The sequence below is a fragment of the Perognathus longimembris genome, chromosome 5, assembly GCF_023159225.1.
Source record: "Perognathus longimembris pacificus isolate PPM17 chromosome 5, ASM2315922v1, whole genome shotgun sequence".
In the NCBI taxonomy this organism is placed as follows: domain Eukaryota; kingdom Metazoa; phylum Chordata; class Mammalia; order Rodentia; family Heteromyidae; genus Perognathus; species Perognathus longimembris.
The window spans coordinates 30,597,594-30,622,864 of NC_063165.1; the positions used below are offsets into that span (position 1 = coordinate 30,597,594).

At 36.5% G+C, this 25,271-nt stretch overlaps 2 protein-coding genes and 1 pseudogene across 2 annotated transcripts; 2 read left to right on the plus strand and 1 right to left on the minus strand.

Annotated features, from left to right (window-relative positions):
* The first annotated feature begins 12,987 nt into the window (after positions 1-12,987).
* On the plus strand, positions 12,988-13,926 carry LOC125351053 (olfactory receptor 5K3-like). Its single transcript, XM_048345800.1, has one exon. It carries the CDS (start codon positions 12,988-12,990, stop codon positions 13,924-13,926), a length of 939 nt encoding a protein of 312 aa, XP_048201757.1.
* A 7,929-nt stretch (positions 13,927-21,855) lies between these two features.
* On the plus strand, positions 21,856-22,797 carry LOC125351055 (olfactory receptor 5K3-like). Its single transcript, XM_048345801.1, has one exon. The coding sequence runs from the start codon at positions 21,856-21,858 to the stop codon at positions 22,795-22,797; it is 942 nt and encodes a 313-aa protein (XP_048201758.1).
* A 518-nt stretch (positions 22,798-23,315) lies between these two features.
* On the minus strand, positions 23,316-25,224 carry LOC125351056 (annotated as a pseudogene).
* Between the last annotated feature and the right edge of the window lie 47 nt (positions 25,225-25,271).

Sequence of the window (25,271 nt, forward strand, 5' to 3'; positions counted from 1 at the left end):
ACTTATATCACTATGGACTCCTCAATACTTAGTGTCTTCCATTGTATCAGATATTACCTTGTTAATTTTTTGGCACAAATCACTCCATGAATTTCAAATGGGATTTTCTCTTTACTTCCTATATCTCTGCTCTTTTATGTTATATGTATGTAGGTTAATGTATTTGTCTGCTTTGGAGATTTCATAATTTTTACTTTATTTTTATACTGCAAAATAACATAAGTTCATATTATGTATTTAGTGCTCCATTTCTACAGTTCAAACATTTCTACAAATAATCCTAGTTAGTTACCAGTAAATGTTATTAAAAAACAGATCTAAACAGTAGATGTACCCATTGTTTCTGCCATTTCCTTGCTTGTAGGACATCTAGAGCTGTAGACAGTGTTTTTCTCCTGCTTTACATGCTCATCAAAATTTTGTGATTTAGGTAGTATTGTTTTTGCTTTTATTTTCAGCATCCTTTCATTGTTTTTGTTTATAATACACTAATATAAATGACTTTAAGAATCCCTTCTTTCTTTGTGGTACTCGTTTCAGCTCAGTGGTTCACAGTTGCCAATCAGGTATTCTACCGATGAGCCACATCCCCAACTGAACACATTTTTCTTATGCTTGTCATTTGCATATTTTCTTTTTTTTTCTTTTTTTTAAATTTTTATTATCAGTCTGATGTACAGAGAGGTTACAGTTTCATACGTTAGGCATTGGAAACATTTCTTTTGCTGTTTATTATCTCATCCCTCATTTCCCCTCTCCCCTCCCCCTTTCCCATTCCCCCCCCCCCCATGAATTGTTCAGTTCATTTACACCAAAGAGTTTCACAAGTATTGCTTTTGTAGTTGTTTGTCTTTTTTTTACCCTGTGTCTCTCGATTTTGGTATTCCCTTTCAATTTCCTAGATCTAATACAAGTATACACGGTTTCCAGTATACTCAGATAAGATACAGAGCTAGTGTAGTTACAACCACAGGAAGGTGATACAAGAAGATCATCAACAATAGAAGCTACAGTTACACATAGCACGTTGAAAGTACTTACAACAGTGATATAACAGTCGTTTCTATAACATGGAGTTCAACATGGAGTTCATTTCCTTAGCATCATCTTATGTGTTCATAAGGGTATAGCTATTGATCTGGTGATCCTCTCGGTTGGGTACTGTAATTCCTACAACACTATTCTTTATGCTTAGAATTATTTTTGCTATTCTAGGTATTTTATTGTTCCATATGAATTTCTCGATTGCTTCCTCTATTTCGTTAAAAAAATTGTGTTGGGATTTTTTTTTTTGGAAGAACAATCTACTTTATTTTATTTATTTTTTATTTTTTCCAAATTTTTATTATCAAACTGACGTACAGAACAGTTACAGTTTCATACGTTAGGCATTGGATACATTACTTGTACTGTTTGTTACCTCGTCCCTCATGTTTCCCCTCCCACCTCCCCCTTTCCCTTTCCCCCCATGCGGTGCTCAGTTCATTTACACCAAACAGTTTTGCAAGTATTGCTTTTGTAGTTGTTTGTCTTTTTTTACCCTATGTCTCTCAATTTTGGTATTCCCTTTCAATTTCCTAGTTCTAATACAAGTATACATGGTTTCCATTATACTCAGATAAAATTACAGAGATAGTGTAGATACAACCACAGGAAGGTGATACAAGAACATCGTCAATAATAGAAGCTTCAGATACACATGGGAAGTTGAAAGTAGTTACAATTGTGATATAACTATCATTTACATAACATGGTGTTCATTTCACTTAGCATCATCTTATGTGATCATAAGGGTATAGCTATTGGGCTCTTGTGATCCTCTGCTGTGACTTGCCTAAACCTGTGCTAATTATTCCCTATAAGGGAGACCATAGAGTTCATGTTTCTTTGGGTCTGGCTCACCTCACTTAGTATAATTTTTTCCAAGTCCTTCCATTTCCTTACAAATGGGGCAATATCATTCTTTCTGATAGAGGCATAAAATTCCATTGTGTATATGTACCACATTTTCCTGATCCATTCGTCTACTGAGGGGCATCTGGGTTGGTTCCAGATTCTAGCTATGACAAATTGTGCTGTGAAGAACATTGTTGTGCTGGTGGCTTTACTGTGATTTTCTTTGTGTTCTTTTGGACAGATACCCAAAAGTGGGGCTCCTGGGTCATAGGAGAGTTCTATATTTAGCCTTCTGAGGAATCTCCACACTGCTTGCCAAAGTGGCTGAACCAGTTTACATTCCCACCAACAATGAAGTAGGGTTACCTTTTGGCCATATCCCCTCCAACATTTGTTATTGTTAGTTTTCTTGATATATGACATTCTTACTGGGGTGAGATGGAATCTCAATGTTGTTGTTTTTTTTTTTTTTTTTTTTTTTGGCCAGTCCTGGGCCTTGGACTCAGGGCCTGAGCACTGTCCCTGGCTTCTTCCCGCTCAAGGCTAGCACTCTGCCACTTGAGCCACAGCGCCGCTTCTGGCGGTTTTCTGTATATGTGGTGCTGGGGAATTGAACCTAGGGCCTTGTGTATCCGAGGCAGGCACTCTTGCCACTAGGCTATATCCCCAGCCCCTCAATGTTGTTTTGATTTGCATTTCTTTTATGGCCAGTGATGTAGAGCACTTTTTCAAATGTCTCTTGGCCATTCTTATTTCCTCATCAGAGAAGTCTCTTTGTAAGTCTTTACCCCACTTGATGAGGAGGCTATTGGTTCTTTGCGGTTTTGTTTTGGTAGAAAGTAATTTTTTTAGTTCTACATATATTTTAGATATGAGGCCTTTGTCCGTTGAATGGCCAGTAAAGATCTTCTCCCAATCTGTGGGCTTTCTGTTTATCTTGCAAGCTATGTCCTTTGCCGTGCAGAAGCTCTGCAGTTTGATGCAGTCCCATTTGTCCAAACTTTCTTTGATTTGTAGCCTTTCTAGATCTTTGTTAAGGAAGTTCCGTCCCCTGCCAAAAAGCCCACGTGTTTCTCCTACTCCTTCCATTAGTATTTTCAGGGTGTCTGTTTTGATTTTGAGGTCTTTAATCCATGTGGAATTGATTTTGGTGCAGGGTGATGTATAAGGATCTAGTTTTAGTTTGTTGCATGTGTTGAACCAGTTTTGCCAGCACCATTTGTTAAAGAGGCTATCTTTCTTCCAAACTATTTTTTTAGCTCCTTTATCAAAGATTAAGTAGGTGTAGTTCTGTGGGTTCATTTCTGGGTCTTCAATTCTGTTCCATTGGTCTTCAAGCCTGTTCTGGTGCCAGTACCAAGCTGTTTTTATTACTATAGCTTTATAATACAGCTTGAAGTTGGGTATTGTAATTCCTCCAGCACAGTTCTTTCTGCTTAGGATTGTTTTTGCTATTCTAGGTCTTTTATTGTTCCATATGAATTCCTGGATTTCTTCCTCTATTTCATTAAAAAATGGTGTTGGGTTATTAATGGATATTGCATTGAATTTGTTGATAGCCTTTGGCAATATTGCCATTTTGATGATATTAATCCTCCCAATCCAGGACCATGGGTGGTTTTTCCATTTCCTTAGTTCTGCCTTAATTTCATTTTTCATGTTTTTAAAGTTCTCATCATAGAGGTCTTTCACTTCTTTCGTTAAGGTTATTCCTACGTATTTTGTGTTTTTTTCAAGCTATTGTAAAAGGAGTTGCTTTCCTGATTTCAGACTTGGCATTCGGGTCATTAGCATATAGAAATGCCATTAATTTTTGAGGGTTTATTTTATATCCTGCAACTTTGCCAAAGTTTGGATCAGCTCTTGTAGCTTGGGGGTAGAGTCTATGGGGTTCTTTAGGTATAGGATCATGTCATCTGCAAAGAGAAAAAGTTTAACTTCATCTTTTCCTATTTGAATCCCCTTTATATTTTCTTCTTGACTAATTGCTCTGGCTAGGAATTCTAGTACTATGTTGAAGAGCAGGGGAGAGAGTGAACATATCTGTATTGTTCCTGATTTTAAAGGGAATGGCTTTACTTTTTCACCATTTAGAGTTATGCGTGCTGTTGGTTTGTCATAAACTGCCTTGATTATATTCAGGAATGTTCCCTGGAATCCCAGTTTTTCCAGGGCTTTTAGCATAAATGGGTGCTGGATTTTATTGAATGCTTTTTCCACATCCAGTGATATAACCATGTAGTTCTTTACCTTGCTCCGGTTGATGTGGTGGATTACATTAACTGACTTGCGTACACTGACCCAACTTTGCATCTCTGGGATGAATCTAGTTTGATTGTGATGTATGATTTTTTATGATGACCTGTTGAAGTCGATTGCCCAGAATTTTGTTGAGAATTTTTGTGTCTATGTTCATCAGGGAAATCAGTCCATAGTCCTCTTTCCGTGATGAGTCCCTCCTGGTTTTGGGATGAGGGTTCTACTGGCTTCATAGACTGTGCCTGGTTGAAAGTTCTCTTTCAATTTCATTGAAGAGTTTGAGAAATATTGGTGTTAGTTCTGTTTTGAAGGCCTTGTAGAATTCTGCTGTGAATCATCTGGACCTGGGCTTTTCTTGTATGGGAGATCACTTATTGCTGTTTCTATTTCAATACTAGATATGAGTCTGTTTAGAACGTTTAAATCTTCATAGTTGAGTTTGGGGATATGAATTTTTTCTAGGAAATCATCCATTTCTTCCAAGTTCTCAAATTTGTTGGCATAAACATTTGCAAAATAGTCCCTTATTGTGTTCTGAATTTTGGTTGTTTCTGTGGTGATGTTACCTGTTTCATCTCTGATTTTGTTTATTTGAGTATGGTACCTTCGTTTTTTTGTTTGTTTGTTTGTTTTTGTTTTTTTGGCCAGTCCTGGGGCTTGGACTCAGGGCCTGAACACTGTCCCAGGCTTCTTTTTGCTCAAGGCTAGCACTCTGCCGCTTGAGCCACAGCGCCACTTCTGGCCATTTTCTGTATATGTGGTGCTGGGGAATTGAACCCAGGGCCTCATGTATACGAAGCAAGCGCTCTTGCCACTAGGCCATATCCCCAGCCCTACCTTCATTTTTTGGTCAGGTTTGCTAGGGGTCTGTCTATCTTGTTGATTTTTTCAAAGAACCAATTTGTTTTGTAGATTCTTTCGATGGTTTTTTCGTCTCTATTTGATTTAATTCTGATTTGATTTTAATTATTTGCTTCCGTCTATTGACTTGGGGTTTGGCATGTTGTTCTCTTTCCAGGAAATTAAGGTTCCTTAAATTATTCCTTAAATTCCTTAAATTATTGAGTTGCTGTTTCTCCAGTTTGTTGGTGCGTGCACTCAGAGATATAAATTTTCCTCTGAGTACTGCCTTTGCTGTGTCCCAAAGGAGCTGGTACTTTGTGTCCTCATCTTGGTTGAATTCCATAATCATTTGAATTTCCGTTTTAATTTCTTCAATGACCCACTGATTGCTCAGCAGTGTGTTGTTTAGTCTCCATGCATTGTAGGATTTTCTGTGGTGGCTGTTTGAGTTGAGCTCTAATTTTATTCCATCGTGGTCTGAGAGAATGCAGGGAATGATTTTGATACTTCTGAATTTGTACAGATTTTCTTTGTGCCCTAAGATGTGATCTATTTTGGAGAATGTTCCATGTGCTGCTGAGAAGAATGTGTATTTTGTTCTTGCTGGATGGAATATTCTGTAGATGTCGGTTAAGTCTAGTTTGTCTGTGCAATTGTTTAATTCTATGGTTTTTTGTACAGTTTTTGGTGTGTTGATATGTCCATAGGTGACAGTGGAAAGTTAAAGTCCCCAACTCTCAATGTTTTTAGGTCTATGAGTGTTTTTAAGGGTCAGTAGTGTTTGTTTGATGAAGTTGGGTGCTCCTGTATTTGGTGTGTAGATATTTAGGATGGTTATATCTTCCTGTAGAAGAGATCCCTTTACTAGTATGTAGTAACATTCTTTTAATTCGAAGTCAATTTTATCTAATACTAGGATTGCAATACCAGCCTGCTTATGGGGGACATTTGCTTGGTAGATTTGATTCCAGCCTTTCACTTTTAGATTTTTACTTTTGCTGGATAGATGTGTCTCTTGGAGGCAGCAGAACGATGGATCTTGATTTTTGATCCACCTTATGAGACGATGTCTTTTGATTGGAGAATTAAGTCCATTTATGTTGAGAGTTAGGATTGAGAGATGATCGTTTGTTCCTTTCATTATCACAATCTTGTTAAAAGCTGTGTCTTCCCATTTCTTGATCTGATGTTTACTATTTGGGGTTCATTTCTCTGTCTGTATTGGGATCTTGATTATTTTCCCTGTATAGTACATCTTTGAGGATTTTCTGTAAAGCTGGTTTGGTGGAGATATTTTGGTTCAGTTTTTCCTTACTGTGGAAGACTTTTATTTGACCTTTGGCTATGAATGAGAGTTTGGCTGGGTACAGTATTCTTGGTTGGTAGTTATTTTTATTTAGTGTTTGGTATTCCTAATTCCAGGCTCTCCTTGCTTTCATGGTCTCTGCTGAGAAGTCTGGGATATTTCTGATTGCTTTTCCTTTATATGTGATTGTTTTCTTTTCCCTAACAGCTTTAAGCATTCTTTCCTTGGAATCTATTGATCCTGTTTTGATCACAATGTGTCAATGGGATGTCCTATTCCTGTCTGGTCGGTTTGGGGTTCTAAATGCTTCTTGTATCTGTATAAGCCTATCCTTCTGGATATTTGGGATGTTCTCAGCTAATATTCTGTTAAATAGGTTGTCTATCCCATTAACTTCTTTCTCCAAGTTTTCCTCAATACCTATTATCCTTAAATTGGGCTTCCTGATCATGTCTTGAATCTCCTGTAGCGATCTGTTTTGTTGATTGGACTGTATTTGTATTGATTTTTGATCTTTCTCCATAGATTCTAGGGAATCTTTACCTCCTGAGATTCGATCCTCTGCTTCAGTTTGTCGGAACTGTAGGCTAGCTACTTGATTTCGAATCTCTTTTCCTTCTGACTGGTCTTTCCTGATGATTTCCATGTCATCTCTTAGGTCTTGCATGGACTTCTTTACTTCATTAATTTGGTTTTGAGTGCTGTCTCTCAAATCTTTTACCTGGGTAGCTATCTTTTCATTTGACTCTTGAATTTCATTTATCTTTCTATTTGTTGAGGCCATCAAATCATCTATTACTTTATGGAATGATTGCTGTATTAATTCAAACTTTTCATTTAACATGTTTATCAGTAAACTTTGTAGAGCATTGTGAGGGTTCGCTTCTATGTCTTTGATTGACGGCTCTGTTTCATGCTTGTTTTGAGTGGGAGAAAAGACTCCATTGTTTGCCATCTTTCTTGTGTTTCTTCTGCGCATTTGGATTGGGAATGCCAATCTACAAGCACCTGTGAGCACCATTTAAGACCCAATGCAGACCTTACCAAGCACTGTTGTGTAAATCTTATAAGTTCACAATTATGTACAGATACCTTGTATACCTGTCTATAAAATTAAATTTGGTGTTCCTAAAGAATACAATTTCAATATAACAACCGATCTTGGGCTCTGTATTCAGAAGTTACTTATTTACTGTTACAACCCTATGAGCAATTCTTATTCTTATATTAAGTTCTTTTAGGACTGGCTTTCTCTATGAACCCCTTTGATTCACTTGTATTAAGGATGGATACCCTCTATCCAATAACCAGGAGTCAATGGAACCTGGAGGTCCTGGCAGTAAGTCAGGAGGGAAAGTTAGAGGTAGTAAAGAGAATAGAGTAAAATGTATTGGGGGGGTGATGATTTGGTTTAGTTTCAGTGATGTGGAAATGTGGAGAAGAGTAGAATCAGCAGAAAGAACAAGGCTGAAATGATAGACAATGGAGAGTTAGCAGAGAAGAGTGGAGATGTTATTCATAGGAAAGTAATTTTTAAAGAAAGAGAACGCAAAGAGAGAAATAAAGCAAAAATACTGGAAAACTGATGCAGAAAACAGAGAAAAATTATTTTTAAAAGATAAAAAGAAAAAAAACCCAGAAAACCCAACCCAAAAAAATAACTTGATAGAACAAACAGGTAAAAATGGAAAACAAGAAAACAAACGACGTTTCAGAAATGAAAAATTAAAAAAAAATTAAAAAAAAGAAAGCTTAAAAAATGTTTGAAAGAAAAAATGGAGTCTTCCTTGTTTGGGTGGGCTTTCTACAGTCTCTTGTTTCCTTGAGATGGTCTGCAGTCTATTTTTCTGCTTGGCTGGTTTGACTTGCTTTAAGTTCGTTGGGGGTGGATCTGCTCTGACCCTCATCCCCTCTTAGTGAAATCCTGGGGCTCTGTGATTCACACAGCTTGCAGGTAAGACTTGAGCATCCTTTCTAGATGGGGACATGTACAGTCTCGGGAACTGTGGCTCCTCCCTTCTGCTGTGGGGCAGCTGCCTTTAATGCCTGGCTTTGAAGTATGTGGACTCAGCAGTGAGGGGCACCTCTGGCCTAGTTTACTGGCTGAGAGTGGCTTGCCTGGGGGAGGTTCCTCCCTCCTGGGCTGGGCGGCCTCCTGGGCGGAGCTGGCTATGGAATTCAGCTCTGTTTCATGCTGGGAATTGGGCTTCCTCTGTGATGGGACCATTTATCTGTCTCAGGAACTGTTTGTTCTCCTGTATGGCTGTTCCGTGCCTCTGGTAGCTGCTCTCCACTTTCGGTTTTAATTTAGGAATTCTGGAGGCAGGGCAGGGCACCTCTAACAGAGCCAGGACCTAGGACAAGCCTCCCGCCTGGGCAGGGGTTGCTCTCTTGGGTGGAGCTGGCTCTCACTGGTGGGTGCCTCTTGCCCTTCTCAAAGATGGCCCCTTTGTCCTCGCTTTCCCCAGGCCTGCTTTAGTTCCAGTCTGGTCTGATCCTATGCCAATGTCAAAGATGGCAATTTGTTCTTGCGGTGGGGAAAGGGCTACCTCCCAGAAGCTGCTCTTTGGGCAGGAGTGAGAAAGTCTTTCATGGGATACTCACACTTTCTCTGCGATTTCGGCCCATCCGTACTCAGCCTGTGATCTGTGTCTGTCCGCCGTCTCGAGGATTTCTCCCTGGTCTCCACTGAGTGCTTTAGCTGCATGGAGTGGGGGGTGCTGTGGTGGCACCGGCACTGGTGTTGCAGTGGAATGCTGCCTGGAGCTCAAATCTGTGTTTTCAGACCAGCAAAGACGATTTTTCCTTCCTGGCCAGGATCCCTGTACTGTTATAACTTACTTGGCTGTCTTTCTGGGACTAAAAGTTTCTCTGGGGTGGGAAAACTGCGATGTTGGAGGGAGCTCAGCTAGGGCTCTGCTGCTCCTCTGCCGTTTTCCCAGAAGTCTCCATTTGCATATTTTCTGTGTGTATGTGTATCTGTGTGTGTGTGTGTATGTGTGTGTGTGTGTGTGCGCGCATATATGTTTATGTGCCTGAGAATGCAAAGCCATGAATTTAGGGCTTTATGATCTCTCTTGCTCATGGCAGGGCTTTACCATTTGAATCTTGCCTGCAGTCCAACATTGGGCATTTGGAACTGGATTCTCATTGACTTCTCTCCTGATCTGGCTTCAAATCCAGCCTTCTGAGTAGCTAAGACTACAGGTATGAACCAACAATACCTAGCTAGTCTATTGTTTTTGTTAGATATTTTCAGATATTTTACTGTTTTAAAATTCATTTCCCTATCATTTGATCATGTTGGATCTTATTACCAGCATATTCCATGTATTATCTTCCTAAGAAGACAAAAAATATAAATTTATTTTTATAGATGTTTTCAATTTTAGTGTATCAATTATTTCCTTAATATATTATTTTTTCTTTAATATATTATTTCCTTTAACATGTAATTATAGTAGCATGTTTAAAACTTATGAGCATATAGACAAACCCCTACCTTTAAAGATTAAGGAGTTTGACCTGAGCATAGCAATCCAGAAAAAAGTACCAGTAAGGCACAGTGCAGACAAAACAAATCACATTTTGACTATGGATTTTGTAGCACATACAAATGAGTTGAACTCACATAATGAAGAAGCTAAGGAAACTGATTGGACCTAACATGCCTGTAGTACTCTCTACAAGCTTTACTATTTTAAGTAAGCTGTATTAGCTGCATACGATCCAGTGAGCTGTCAAACTATCTTGAGATTATGTGCTTGAAATTTTACATTTCATGCACAGAATATGAAGAAATGCATAAAAAGCAACAACAATAATAACGGTAGTAATAATTGTAAACAGAGTTGGGCACTGGTGGCTCATGCCTGTGATCCTAATTTCTAAGGAAAGTAGGATCAGAGGACCACATTTCAAGGCCAACCAGAGCAGAAAAATTCATGAGACTCTTACCTCCAATTAACAAAAAGGAAAACAAGACAGAAGTGGAGTTGTGACTCAAGTTGTAGAATGATAACAAAAAAAGACTTGAGGACAATTTACAGGACCTGACTGAAAGCCCCCAAACCAGCACAAACAGTAGGCAGATGTTCCCCCCTTGCTAATTCAGATAAACATATATCCAACACCCAGGGTACCAAAATAAAATACAGTGAAAACAGAGACGAAACCACAGAGAAGAAAAATGCAAGAACAAAGAAATAATTTCACATAGTACATGAAAAATAACAACAACAATGAAAAACAAATGGTGAAACAAAGTATAAAAGGTGAACCAACACAACAGAGATACTTTCAAGACAATTCATCAGAAATTAACTGTACAATTGATGGGGGGGATATAGTGGAGGAGGGAAGGTGAGAGAAAAATGAGGGAAGAGGTAACAAGTTTGACAAGAAATGCACTCCCTACATTACATATATAACTGTAACATTACCTGACGATAAAATTAAATTTACAAAAAAAAATGTAGGCAGATAGTAAATGGTAGATAGATAGATAAATAGATGATAGACAGTTGTAGCAGTAGTAGCAGTTGAAGACAAATCAACATGATGATCTTCAAACAGATTATAGTGAAAGTTATGGCTTCATTCTTTTTGTCTCACAGGGCAGCTTTAATTACATGTGGTTTGCATTATTCAGGACTGCAGGTCTCCACAGAAATACACTGATGTCAGTGCAGGCACTTCCCTTAAGGATTTGACAGAACACTTCACCATGTAAGGGACATGATTACTCACACTGACCTATGAGTCAATGAGATTTATATTTCTGTAATCTCAAATGCATTAGACATATACACATTACATTTCTGACACCATGGTCAAAGAGGAAATAAAGAACTCTCAAAACTTTCTTCTCATGAAACCTAGGTAAGGAATATCCTTAAAGGTTAACAACCCAAAATTTTCCCTTTCATTATTTGCCATTTATGACTATTGCAAAGATACTACCCTTTGTTTTATTCCTAACTCTTCTCACAATTGAATATCATGTAATTCTAAAATGAGATATAATATTAGAGTTCATCTCATTTTCTGAACATATACAAAATTTCAAATTATATAAATAAAATATTAAAATGAATGCTAAATAATTCAGGCATACATATTGAAAGGAATTTTATTTTAGCTAGTGAAATTTGTGGTTTATATTTAAACATTTTAGCACAAAAATGTATTCCTTCTTTTTGATGTTTTGATTATGGAAATAAAATTTTACTTTATAGCATTTATGTGTTCAGATTATGTAGTAAATGTACAGCAATAGATAATCTAGTTAATAATATGAAATAACATTATAAACTGAAATAAAACATAAATTTAAAATTCTACTAGTATTTAAATGCTTTCTTCTTTTGTCAAGCGTCAAAATCTCAAAAATAAAAGTCAGTCTATTTTTATTAGGTTTGTTTTGTATTTTTTTACTATGTGGCATATAATCTTATATAATTTTCATAGGAAATAGAAGAGGAGCAGAGAATAATCAAGATAAGTTTTTCAATTATAAAAATTTTAAGATGATTGCATTGAAATTTTCCTTAAAATCTCTCCCAAATGTGCAGTTTAAAATATGTCTCTAAGGAATCTTAGCTGAATAAACAAAAGGCATCCATTTCTAAACAACAAAGGAAGATAGGATTCGAATGATTTCTGTCTTCTCTTCAAACTAGGTTTATCACTATCATCGTATGTGTATTTGTGTATGTGTGGATGGGTGTGGGTGTGTTTCAGGTCATTGTGATTAACACATAAGTATTCAATCACTGAGCAACAGGATCATCGCCCCCTTCAGTACTTTACAGTTGCTGTCTCAGAAGTATGTTAAAACATCAAGGTATTAATAGGGCAAGTCAAGGGGAGAGAGTAGACAGAATAGACAGAAGGAGAAAGGAAGGGTGGGAAAATGCAGTCATAATATTGAAGGTATATATGTAAAAATGAAATAGGAAAATTTTCAAGGTAGGTTGGAGGTTGGGAGAGAGTGTTATTGGGGGGGAGTTGATAACTGGAAATGATCTAAGGTCACTTGATTTATTTCACTTGACTCCATTAAATAAGTGATTTTATTATAATTAATTGCTGATATTAATTTACAACATAATTTAATACATATTAATAGCTTATGTTAACAAGTATTTAACATACACTTAAAATGCTCCTTTATTTGTAGAATGTATAGAAGTAGTCCTCTAGGAAAACAAGATACATATTTAGAAAAATGGACTTACATGTGTCCTAAAAGTCTTTCTAAAGCTGACAGTGAAATAATTTGAGAAGAGTCAACCACCTATCTTTCTTTTTTTTTTTCCTTTATTGTCAAGGGGAAGTACAGAGGGGTTACAATTTCATATGTGAGGCAAGTACATTTCTTTTCCAACTTGTCACCTCCTCCCTCTTATCTTGCTATAAATGTATAAAATGCAACATTTCTAATGTAAGCATTCACTCTCGTGAATTTTAACAGTGACATCTAGAGTTCATTGGTAATTAGAGTGAGAGAAGAAATGTCCAGGAAGTACAGAAAGCTATATTCTATAGAAGCAGGAAATGTTAAAAAAAAAAAAGAAAGAAATTTTCAAGCTGATATAAAAATACATTTAAAATAAGGAAAATTATATGCTCTTAAATAGAATCTTATTTCTCTTAAATCTTATCTCACAGAAGAGACAAGGATGACTGAGGGCAACGACTCTTCCACAACTGAGTTCATCCTTATAGGATTCACAGATCATCCGGAGTTGAAGGTCCTCCTGTTTGTGGTATTCCTGGTCATCTATCTGGTCACCATGGTGGGGAATCTTGGTTTGGTGGCACTGATTTACATGGAACGACGTCTTCACACACCAATGTACATCTTTCTGGGAAACCTGGCTCTCATGGATTCCTGCTGCTCCTCTGCCATTACTCCAAAGATGTTACAGAACTTTTTTTCTACAGACAGAACAATATCCCTCTCTGAATGTATGGCACAGTTTTATTTTCTCTGTCTTGCTGAAACTGCTGACTGCTTTCTTCTGGCAGCAATGGCCTATGACCGCTATGTGGCCATTTGTAGCCCACTGCAGTACCACACCAGGATGTCCAAGAAACTCTGCATTCTCATGACCACAGGAACCTATATAATTGCTAATCTGCATTCCATTGTTCAAGTAGGATTATTGTTTAGGTTAACTTTCTGTGGGTCAAATCAAATCAATCACTTTTTTTGTGATAATCTTCCCTTATACAGACTTTCCTGTGTTGATCCTTATATTAATAATTTGATTAGACTTCTTTTGGCAGTGGTAATTCAAATCATTACTATTACTGTACTTGTGGTATCATATTTCTGTATTCTTTTCACTATATTCACAATGAAGTCCAAGGGGGGAAGAAGCAAAGCTTTGTCTACCTGCTCATCCCACTTCCTCTCTGTGTCCATGTTCTATGGCTCTCTGCTCTTTGTGTATGTTCAGCCACATTCAGATAGTGAAGGGGATAAAGACAAAGCTGGTGCTGTGTTTTATACTCTAATAATTCCTCTTTTAAATCCCTTCATTTATAGTCTTAGAAATAAAGAAGTAATAAATGTTATCAAAAGAATAATGAAGGATAGATTTTTGAAATTCTGAAATAAGTATGATAGCACTTAGAAAAGTGATTTCAATTTGAAAATACTGTTGCCTGAAGTGACATAGAGGGAGAAAGTAGCAAATTTGTAATCAAATACTAACTTATTAAAACATGATGACCATGTGTTAAAAACTAGTAGAACAAGCTGGGAGCTGGGAGCTTGAACCTGCAATCCTAGCTACTCAGGAGGCTGAGGATCATAGTTCAAAACCTGTCGAGGCAGGAAAGTCTGAGTGAGAATCTTATCTCCAATTAACCAGCAGAATGGAAGTGGAACTGTGGCTCAAAGTAGCAGAGCACTACTAACCTTGAGAAGAAAAGCTCAGGGACAGTACCCAGGTCCTGAGTTCAAGCCCTACAACTGACAAAAATAAAACAAAAAGAAGACTTACCTCAAAGGACTACACATAGAACTCCCCTATAATCCAACAATCCCACTCCTGGGCATTTACCCAAATGACCACAAACAAGGCCATAATAAAGCTACCAGCACCATCATGTTCATTGCATCATTATTTACCATAGCTATGATAAGAACCAACCTACACACCCCTCAGTAGATGAATGGATCAAGAAGATGTGGTATATATACACAATAGAGTTCTATGCTTCCATTAGAAATAATTGCATTGCCCTATTCATAAGGAAATGGAAAGACTTGGAAAAAATTATATTAAATGAAGTAAGCCAGACCCAAAGCAAAGCAGGCTGCATGATTTCCCACATTTGTAAGAACTAGAATATGTCTATGGTATTCTCAACAGGGGATTTCAATAACCAATTGCTTAGTGCATAGGACTATGTATAATAACACCTATCAACCTGAATGTCAATATATGAAAACAAGAGGTTCTGATTATGTCCTATATGTAGCATTTTTTATCATTTCCCTTAGTTTTCTATACCTTGTGTCTTATATACAAGATTATTCAATCTTTGAAAGGGAATCATAGAAACAGCAGGACAAAGAGTGAACAAATGCAACATTGATACTCACTTGAGACTATGTTGGATATGAAACTTACAACTTGGAAGGAGGAGAATAGGAAGGGATAAATGGGAGATAATGAAGTATGAGGTAGCAATGATTAAAAACAAATGTATTCATTACCTTACTTATGCAACTGTAAACCCGCTGCTCATCATTTTTTCAATAAAAATAAATTTTAAAAAAGGAAAAAAATTTAAAAAACACATGATGACCTTTGAAACTATTTCTAAAAGAAGAAATTTTGCTCCATTATGCTTGAAAATCATCGGCACTAAAACATACCTGCAGTAAAGTAAGAAATATTTCACAATCAAAATTTTAAAATATTAATCAAATTCAAGATTTGTATATATGTTTATGCATATAAATTTGCATATATGCATATACAAATATAATTATAGAGAGCTAGCTGTCAAATTTCTCAAGATTGAAGCACAATCTTAAAGTCTCAGGCACATTTTGACTTTACAAAATGAAAGGGATTAGGGTTTAAAGAAGTATTTTTAAAAAGTCATCTCACTATCTCTAAAGGTTATGGTCATTACATGTGATATCTCTCACAGCCTATTTTCACATAGACATCAGAATGAAAATCAATCTGGAGGCAGACATATCACTCAAACAAGGGCAAAAAGAGAAAACCACACACACACACACACACACACACACACACACACACACACACACACTAAAAATGGCTAGAATGAACTCCTTCATCATGATCAAATAATCAAGAGATCTTACCATGTATGCTTACTTTGCCAGTGTTATATTTGTGACTGATAAATACTAATTGCTACTTTTCTTGTCTCTCACCTAGTTCTTATATTTGTTCCGTTATTCTCTAATCTTCATACACTAATTTAAACTTAAGTGTTACCATTTTACTATTTATGAAAACTTCCAATTTTATGCATTTTATCATTTCTATATGCTTACTTATCATTTTCTTTGTAATTTTCCAACTGAGATTACAGATGGAGCTCAAAACCATAGCTGTAGGGGCTGGGAATATGGCCTAGTGGCAAGAGAGCTTGCCTCGTATACATGAAGCCCTGGGTTCGATTCCCCAGCACCACATACAAAGAAAATGGCCAGAAGTAGCGCTGTGGCTCAAGTGGCAGAGTGCTAGCCAGGGACAGTGCTCAGGCCCTGAGTCCAAGGCCCAGGAATGGCAAAACAAACAAACAAAAAAAAAAACCATAGCTGTAATACTATATCATAAAATATCCTGTAAAAGCATAGAAACGTGGTAAAGTAGGAGAGACTCAGGGCAGAGATTAAATGGAAAAGTGGATCAATTACATTTTGCCTGGCATTAATTCACAACTACTTCAAAATTCAGAAAACCAGAAAATTGTGTAATGAATACACATTCATTTTCAAACAAGATAAAAACTGCCATTCAGTCAATTACCTCACACTGTTTTATCAATAACTATTTCAAAGAGAAAAGACATTTCCATAGAATCATGATATCATTATTAATGCCAAGAAAATTGACATCATTAAACACATACTTCATGTACAGATTTTTCCTGTGAAACATAAAATGGCCTCTCTACCCATTTGTTTTTCATCTTATGCTCAGTTGTCTAGTAAAATATTTTGCAAAATGTTAGTTTTCTGAAGATTCCTCCGCATTACACTCAAAACAAATAGTTATGCAAATAACAGGTATGGTATAACACAATTGGGAAAATAATTGGTGGAGTATAGCCACATGCATCACATGAAGCCCCTAACATCACTTCTTCAATGGGCTGTGCAAAATTTGATAACTCAGTTAGGCAGTATTTACCAAATGTTTCCAGGATCAAGATAACTTGATTCCTTGTTAATGAAAATCTATTGCTATGACGACTCATTCCTGTGTGAATTTTCTCTTTCTTAACAAGTCTTTATTTCATTTTTTGCCAAGGGTACCCATCAAACATATAGAGCCTTGTGTCTATCAGGCAACCATTTCGTTACTAAGATGCATCTTCAATTCCTTTGGCTCATCTTACTTTAATAAAGCACAGTATTTGAATTCAATGTTAAATCTGGATGTGAAAAAAATAATGGCTATCTGACTAAATTGTGGGAAGAATAGCTACCTACAGTCAATCTTATCAGGTTCCTCTCACTGTGACACTTCTCAAGCACTCCTTGTTTTCAAAGCCCTTGCAACGTTTGAGGAATACTGTTGGGACGTTTTGTAGACCTCAGCTAAGATTTCTCTGATACATTTCTCATTATTTGACTTCTGTTCTGCATTTGGGAGATGACAATGATGGAAGTAAATTGCCATTGTCATCATATTGCATCACTTTAAATGCTGTTATCATTAGAAATAACCATTGATGTTAGCCTTGAACACCTGACTGAGATTGTACATGCTCATTTCTCCACTGTAAAGTTACTCCCTGCCTTTTTCCTCCTTGGACCCTTTACAATGAAGTCATCAGACACTAACCCTACTTAAAGAGGAGAAATAATGAACCAAGTTATTGAAGGCAAGATGCTTCAAAAGTAATTTCAAAATCTGAACAGGAAACATTTTCTCCAGATTATTTACAGTTTCAATCATTTTTGTATATCAGTATGAATGTCTCAGTGTCATCCATAATATCCAAATATTATTTATTAATTTTCTTGATTAAATCACTCAATGTATTGCAAGTGGAATTATTTTCTTTTGTTTCTTATATCCCTGTTCTTTCATACATTACTATATATGTAAGTTAATATATTTTGTCTACTTTGGGGGTTTTATAGTTTTCCTTTATTTTTATAGTACAAGATGATACACACTCATATTGTATATTCGTGCTCCATTCACATTTCTGCAAATAACCCTAGTTACTGTTCCCAACAAATAATATTAGAAAACAGATCTAAACAGAAGGTATGCCCATGTTTTTCTGCCACAATTATGCTTCTAGAACATCTGGAAAAACTACTGTGTTTTTTTTTTTCTGTTTTACATGTTTAGCAAAATTTTGTGATTTAAGTATCATTGGATTTTACCCATTTCTTCAGCATCCTTTCATTGTTTTTATCTGGTAATACACAATATTATAAATGACCTTTAAAATCTTTTATTTCTTTGTGTTTCTAGTTTCAGCACAGTGTCCAACACTTCCTGGTGAGGTGTTCTACAACTGAACCCATCCCCAAATGAACACCTTTTTGTTTGCTTGTCATTTCTGTGCTTTCTTGTGTGTGTGACAGAGAGAGAGAGAGAGAGAGAGAGAGAGAGAGAGAGAGAGAGAGAGAGAGAGAGAGAGTGCTTGTGTGTGCATGCATATGCCAGTACAAAGTCCTCAAATTAGAGCCTTTATATTCTCAGCTTTCTTGCTCATGGCTGGTGCTTCACCACTTGAACTTGGCCTACATAAAGAATTTTGCTGGATAATTAGAGGTGGAACCTTGTACTTTTCACCAGGTCCTGAATTCAGTGTCCAGCCTCCTGGGTCAGATTACAGTTACAAGCCAACAAGTCCCAGCTCATATATTCTTTTTGTTATATTTTTATTCAGATATTTACTCTTTCTAAATTAATTTCTCTATTTTTGTGTTCATTCTTTGCACATACTGAATCCTAGTGCTTTATTTATTTCAAGAAATATGCATTGTCAATATTTTCTCAAACTCTATGTTTTATCTTTCTAAGAAGACAAACTTCTGAATTGTTTTTAACAGATGTTTTAATTTTAGGAAATTCTATCTCAGTTGTCACAAACATCATTTTTTCTTTATTTTATCATTTTTCTTAAAAATATTTTCTTGAACACATTATTATGATAGTATGTATAAAATTTATAGGCTTATAGAAAGAAGGTCACCTTCATTTAATGGTTAAGGGGATCTGATGTGAGCATGAAAACAAAGAAAAATATCGGTTAAATATACAGAAAAAGTAAATTACATTTTAACTAAGTATTTTGTTTGTTTGTTTTTGTTTTTGGCCAGTCCTGGGCCTTGGACTCAGGGCCTGAGCACTGTCCCTGGCTTCTTCCCGCTCAAGGCTAGCATAGCACTCTGCCACTTGAGCCACAGCACCGCTTCTGGCCGTTTTCTGTATATGTGGTGCTGGGGAATCGATCCTAGGGCCTCGTGTATCCGAGGCAGGCACTCTTGCCACTAGGCTATATCCCCAGCCCTTAACTAAGTATTTTGTAAGATGTAGAAATAAATTTAACTCACATAATGAAGTGCTAATAAACCTGACTGAACCTCTACAAATATTAGTATTTATTAATTACACTTCATCCAGTGAACTATCAAGCTATCTTGAGATTATTTTCTAGCTAGTTTATATTTTATGCACGGAGTATGAAGAAACCTATAAAAATAATAATAAAAAAAAAACAATAATTGAACTGTGGGTTGGTAGCCTTAATCCTGGCTTCTAAGTCTGGTAAGATCTGAGGATCAAAGTTCAAAGCCATCTAAAGCAGGAAAGTTCACGAGACTCTTATCTCCAATTAACCAACAGAAAAACTAAATAAATAAAAGTGGAAGCAGAGATGTAGAGTGCTAGCCTTGAGCAAAAAATGCATAAGATAGATAGATAGATAGATAGATAGATAGATAGATAGATAGATAGATAGATAGATAGATGGCAATAAATATTAATTGTAAAACTAGCAGTGGCAGACAGATCAAGAAGATGATCTTAGGGCTGGGGATATAGCCTAGTGGCAAGAGTGCCTGCCTCGGATACACGAGGCCCTAGGTTCGATTCCCCAGCACCACATATACAGAAAAAACGGCCAGAAGCGGCGCTGTGGCTCAAGTGGCAGAGTGCTAGCCTTGAGCGGGAAGAAGCCAGGGACAGTGCTCAGGCCCTGAGTCCAAGGCCCAGGACTGGCCAAAAAAAAAGAAAAAAAAAGATGATCTTATAACCAAATTCAGCAAAATTTATTTTCTTCATACTTCTTGTCTCACAGGGCAGCTTTAATTCCATGTGGTTTGTATTATTCAGGACTGCAGATCTCTACAGAAATACATTGATGTCAGTGCAGGCAATTCCCTTAAGAATTTGATGGAACACTTTACCATGTAAGGGACATGATTACTAACACTGACCTATGAGTCAGTGAGATCCTCATTTCTGTAGTCCCAAGTGCATTAGACTGCAAGTTACTTATACCCAATACACTTCTAACATCATCGTTATAGAGGAACTCTATACAAGGAACTCTCAAAACTTTCTTTTCATAAAATCTAGGTAAGGAATGTCCTTTAATATTAGCAACTGAAAGTGTATCCTTAAGTTATTTGCAAGTTTTCAATATTTGCAAGTTTTCAATATTCCTAAATTATAACCCTTTCTTTTCTTCCTAGCTCTTCCCAAAATTGAGTATTATGTGATTCTAAGGTGATATGCAATGTTGCAATTCATCAGATTTTCTGAATCATAGACAAAATTTCAAATTATACAAGTAAAATATGAAAGCTAATGTTAAATCAGGCATGTGCATTCAGCTGGTGAAATTAGTGGTTTATACTTAACATTTTAGTGTAAAAATGTATTACTTTTTTCCTACTGACTATGGAAATCTGATTCATTTTAACCAAAGCAATTATGTGATCAGACTATTAAATCAATATATCGCAATCCATCACCTAGATAACATGAAACAATATTTTAAAGCAAAAAAATGTAGGTTAAAAATTCTATTAGGATTTAAATGCTTTTCTCCTTTTGTCAAGTGTTAAAAACTCAAAAATGAAAGTCAACCAGGTTCTATTAGTGTATCCATTGTTTTACTTTCATGCATAATGCAGATTATCATATACAATTCTCATAGGAAATAGAAAAGGCCAAAGAATGATCTAGATGAGGTAAAAACGCTATGAAATTTCTTAAGATGAACATATTATAATTTTTCCCTTAAGATCTCCCCAATATTACCAGTTAAAATGTACAATTTGAAACATGACTCTTAAGAATATCAGCTGGATTTAAAAAAAAAAAGAAAGGTCATTCCTTTCCCATCAATAGAGGAATATAGGATTGAAATTATTTCTATCTTCACTCCAAAGCATATTTATTACTATCATACTCTGTGTGTGTGTGTGTGTGTGTGTGTGTGTGTGTATGTGTATTTCAAGTATTTAATCTCTGAGCTACATGATCATCTACCCCCTCAGGATTTTTCACTTAGTGACTCACAAGTATGGTAAAAGAAAAATCAAGGTATGGGTAGGGTGGGTCAAGGGGAATGAGTAAACAGAATAGACAAAAGGAGAAAGAAAGGGTGGGGAATTATTGTCATAATATTCAAGGTATATATGTAAAAATGGAATAGGAAAAAATAAAAGCAGCATAGGAGATTGGTGAAATACTATTATTGTAGGGGAAATATTGACTGGTAATAATCTAAGATCACTTGATTATTTCACTTGACTTCATTAAACAAGTACCTGAAATTATAATTAATTGATTCCTAATACGTTAATTTTAGCAAATATAATTAAATACATATTACTAGTATATGTTAACAATTATTTAGCATACATCCTAAAATGCTCCCTTTTTTATAGAGTATATTCTTCAAGAAAAGAATACGTACTTCTAGAAAATTGGACTTGTTTGTCCTAAAATTCTTTTTAAAACTATTAGTGAAATAATTTGAGAAAAGTGAGCCTACTATCCTTCTTTAAGTGACTAAGAATACAATATTTCTACTTAAGGCATTCACTCTGGAATACCTTTGTGAATTTTAACAGTGACATCTAGAGTTCATTGGTAATTAGAGTGAGAGAAGAAATGTCCAGGAAGTACAGAAAGCTATATTCTATAGAAGCAGGAAATGTTAAAAAAAAAAAAGAAAAAGAAAAAAATTTTCAAGCTGATATAAAAATACATTTAAAATAAGGAAAATTATATGCTCTTAAATAGAATCTTATTTCTCTTAAATCTTATCTCACAGAAGAGACAAGGATGGTTGAGGGCAACGATTCTTCCACAACTGAGTTCATCCTTATAGGATTCACAGATCATCCGGAGTTGAAGGTCCTCCTGTTTGTGGTATTCCTGGTCATCTATCTGGTCACCATGGTGGGGAATCTTGGTTTGGTGGCACTGATTTACATGGAACGACGTCTTCACACACCAATGTACATCTTTCTGGGAAACCTGGCTCTCATGGATTCCTGCTGCTCCTCTGCCATTACTCCAAAGATGTTACAGAACTTTTTTTCTACAGACAGAACAATATCCCTCTCTGAATGTATGGCACAGTTTTATTTTCTCTGTCTTGCTGAAACTGCTGACTGCTTTCTTCTGGCAGCAATGGCCTATGACCGCTATGTGGCCATTTGTAGCCCACTGCAGTACCACACCAAGATGTCCAAGAAACTCTGCATTCTCATGACCACAGCAATCTACATTGTTGGAAACCTCCATTCCATTGTTCATGTAGGATTATTGTTTAGGTTAACTTTCTGTGGGTCAAATCAAATCAATCACTTTTTTTGTGATATTCTTCCATTATATGAACTCTCATGTGTTGATCCTTATATTAATGATTTGATTAGACTTCTTTTAGCAGGGTTAATTCAAATTATAACTATTACTGTACTTGTGACATCGTATTTCTATATTCTTTTCACTATATTCACAATGAAGTCCACGGGGGGAAGAAGCAAAGCTTTGTCTACCTGCTCATCCCACTTCCTCTCTGTGTCCATGTTCTATGGCTCTCTGCTCTTTGTGTATATTCAGCCACATTCAGATAGTGAAGGGGATAAAGACAAAGCTGGTGCTGTGTTTTATACTCTAATAATTCCTCTTTTAAATCCCTTCATTTATAGTCTTAGAAATAAAGAAGTAATAAATGTTATCAAAGCAATAATGAATAATAAAAGAGTTTTGACATTCTGAAATAAGTATGATGGCACTTAGAAAAGTGATTTCAATTTAAAATACTCTTTCTTGCCTAAAGTGACTTAGAGGGAGACTAGCAAATTTGTAATCAAATACTAACTTATTAAAACATGATGACATTTGAGACTAATTAGTTCTAAAAGAAGATATTTGATCTACTATGCTTGAAAATTATGGGTACTAAAATGTATCTGAAGTAAAGTAAGGAATTCTTTCAGAGTCATAATTTTTTAAATATTCTTCAAATCCTGGGTTTGTATATATAAACATGGATATATAATTAAATTTGTGTGTATGTATATGTACATATATATGACAAATTTCTCAATATTGAAGCATAATCTTAAAGCCTCAGGCACATTAGAAACTTTCAGGTATGAATCTGATGTTAAGTATCATTATGCATGGTAACTGGATTGTATAATCAAAATGGATATACATCTTTTTTTTCTCATTATTCCAAGATACTTTATTTCAAAACAGTTCCCAACACGAAGCTTCTGGCCCTGCCGCCATTGTACAAGCTACAAATGCTTGCTCGGCAGCTGAGGGGCACTCTTTATAGCATGTTAGAAAAGTGAATAAAAATCAATAGAAAACAAATATGCAAAGTTTCCATAGGAACACAGAAAAGTGTGACCCCCATCTCCTAGTCTTCTGTTATTGCCGCATAGGTGCCAGCTCTATTCTTACAAAGACGTTCAAAACTAGCAGTAAATAAGTTAAGTGGTTCCCCCAAATCCTTTAATTCAAGCTACACTTGCACTTGAAAGCTACAGGAAGTTTCTGCACATTGATACTGGCAGAAGCGCAGGCCGCGGGGTGCTGCTCCAGGCCACTCTCCTGGGCGCAGGACAGGGGCAGCGCGCTAACGTCCTGCTCCTCTGCGCCAGGCTGGAAGCCGTGCTTCTGGACTTGCTGCATGAGTTAACACATGGGCCGTGACATCACATAATGGATACTCGGCTTTGGAAGTCGTTGAAGGTAGAAGCAGCAGCAACAGTCTAGGCACCCATGTTCTCAAAGAGCATCCAATCACCCACGTGCATCTCAGGCAGGCCACAGCTCTCAACCATGAGATCCAGGCCATCGCACATGGGCCCCCCAATGCTGGAGGAGTAGCACTTCTCATTGGGCTTGGGTCTCTTCTGCAGCAGGGGCTTTATGTGTGCATGATCATAAAGGATGCAGTTGAAGGATCCATATACGCAGTCATTTACTTAATACATAAATGTCTGTTCATTTAGCTCATCTGCATCATCAGAGCCGCTCTGCTCCTTCCAGACCATTTTTTTTTGGCAATGATATTAACTGCAAGTGTGAAGGCAGAAGCAACGTAGTATCTGCCTGGCTCGCCACGCTATGATCTGCACTCCAGAGTCTGACAGGAAATACTTGTCCAGGGCTGGGTTAACCACAATGGCTATCTGACTAAATTCTGGAGAAAATCAGCTATAGGTATACAGCCAATGGCTCATGACTGAAATTCTTGGACTAGAGGATTGTGGTTCTAAATCACCCAAACAGAAGTATGAAACTATATCTCCAAAAACTGAAGCTTACACTTGTGATCTTGCAATCGAGTGAAGTCTAAAGTAGGTGATCTCCACTCAGACTTACACACAGGTGGGTAGAGAGATCTCTGCCATGAAACAACTAGTGAAAATACAGGGCTGGAAGTGTGGCTCACATGTACTGTAAGAGCATAGGATACAAAGGTTCTGAACACCCCATTCATTCCAAAATAAATAAGTGTTTTACGATTATGTCTTTGTCTCAAATGAATTGTTTAAAAATAAAAAAGTCAGATTACAGAAATATACAACATATATACAAATGTATACACATATACCATCCCACTTATTATTGACACCTTATAATTCTTTTATTTTAAGTAGTGAACCAATGTTAATACATTATTGTGTAATGAGGTTCGTGCTTTATTCAGATTTGCGTAGTTTATTCCTCATATTCTTTGTTACTGGACCCTCTCAACAAGGCCTCATTATATTTCATCAGGTTGCTCTTGGCTGTGAAACTTTCTCAAGCACTCCTTGTTTTCAAAGCCATTGCTACTTTTGAGGAATACAGTTTGAGAATCTTGTATAATAGCCCTCAGCTGAATTTCTCTGAAACTTTTCTCATTACTAGGCTTCAGCTCTGCCTTTTTTAAGATGAAAATGATAGAATTAAATTGTCATTATTATCACATTGCATCAGTAGTAAAATACTATCATCATTAGAGATAACTGTTGATGTTAGGCTTGGACAACTGACTGAGATTGTGTATGCTAATTTCTCCCTTGTAAAGTTACCCCCTGACTTTTTCCTACTAGGACCCTTTACAATGACATCATCAGACACTGCCCTCAGACTGAGCAGTAATGCATTAATGCATTGAAGGCACAGTGCTTCAGCAATCATTTGAAAATCTGGACAGGAAGCTTCCTCATTTAAACCACTTTTTTTCA

Excerpts from the sequence above, each read along its gene's own strand:
- LOC125351053 (XM_048345800.1), top strand. The coding sequence starts at position 12,988 with ATGACTGAGGGCAACGACTCTTCCACAACTGAGTTCATCCTTATAGGA.
- LOC125351055 (XM_048345801.1), top strand. The coding sequence starts at position 21,856 with ATGGTTGAGGGCAACGATTCTTCCACAACTGAGTTCATCCTTATAGGA.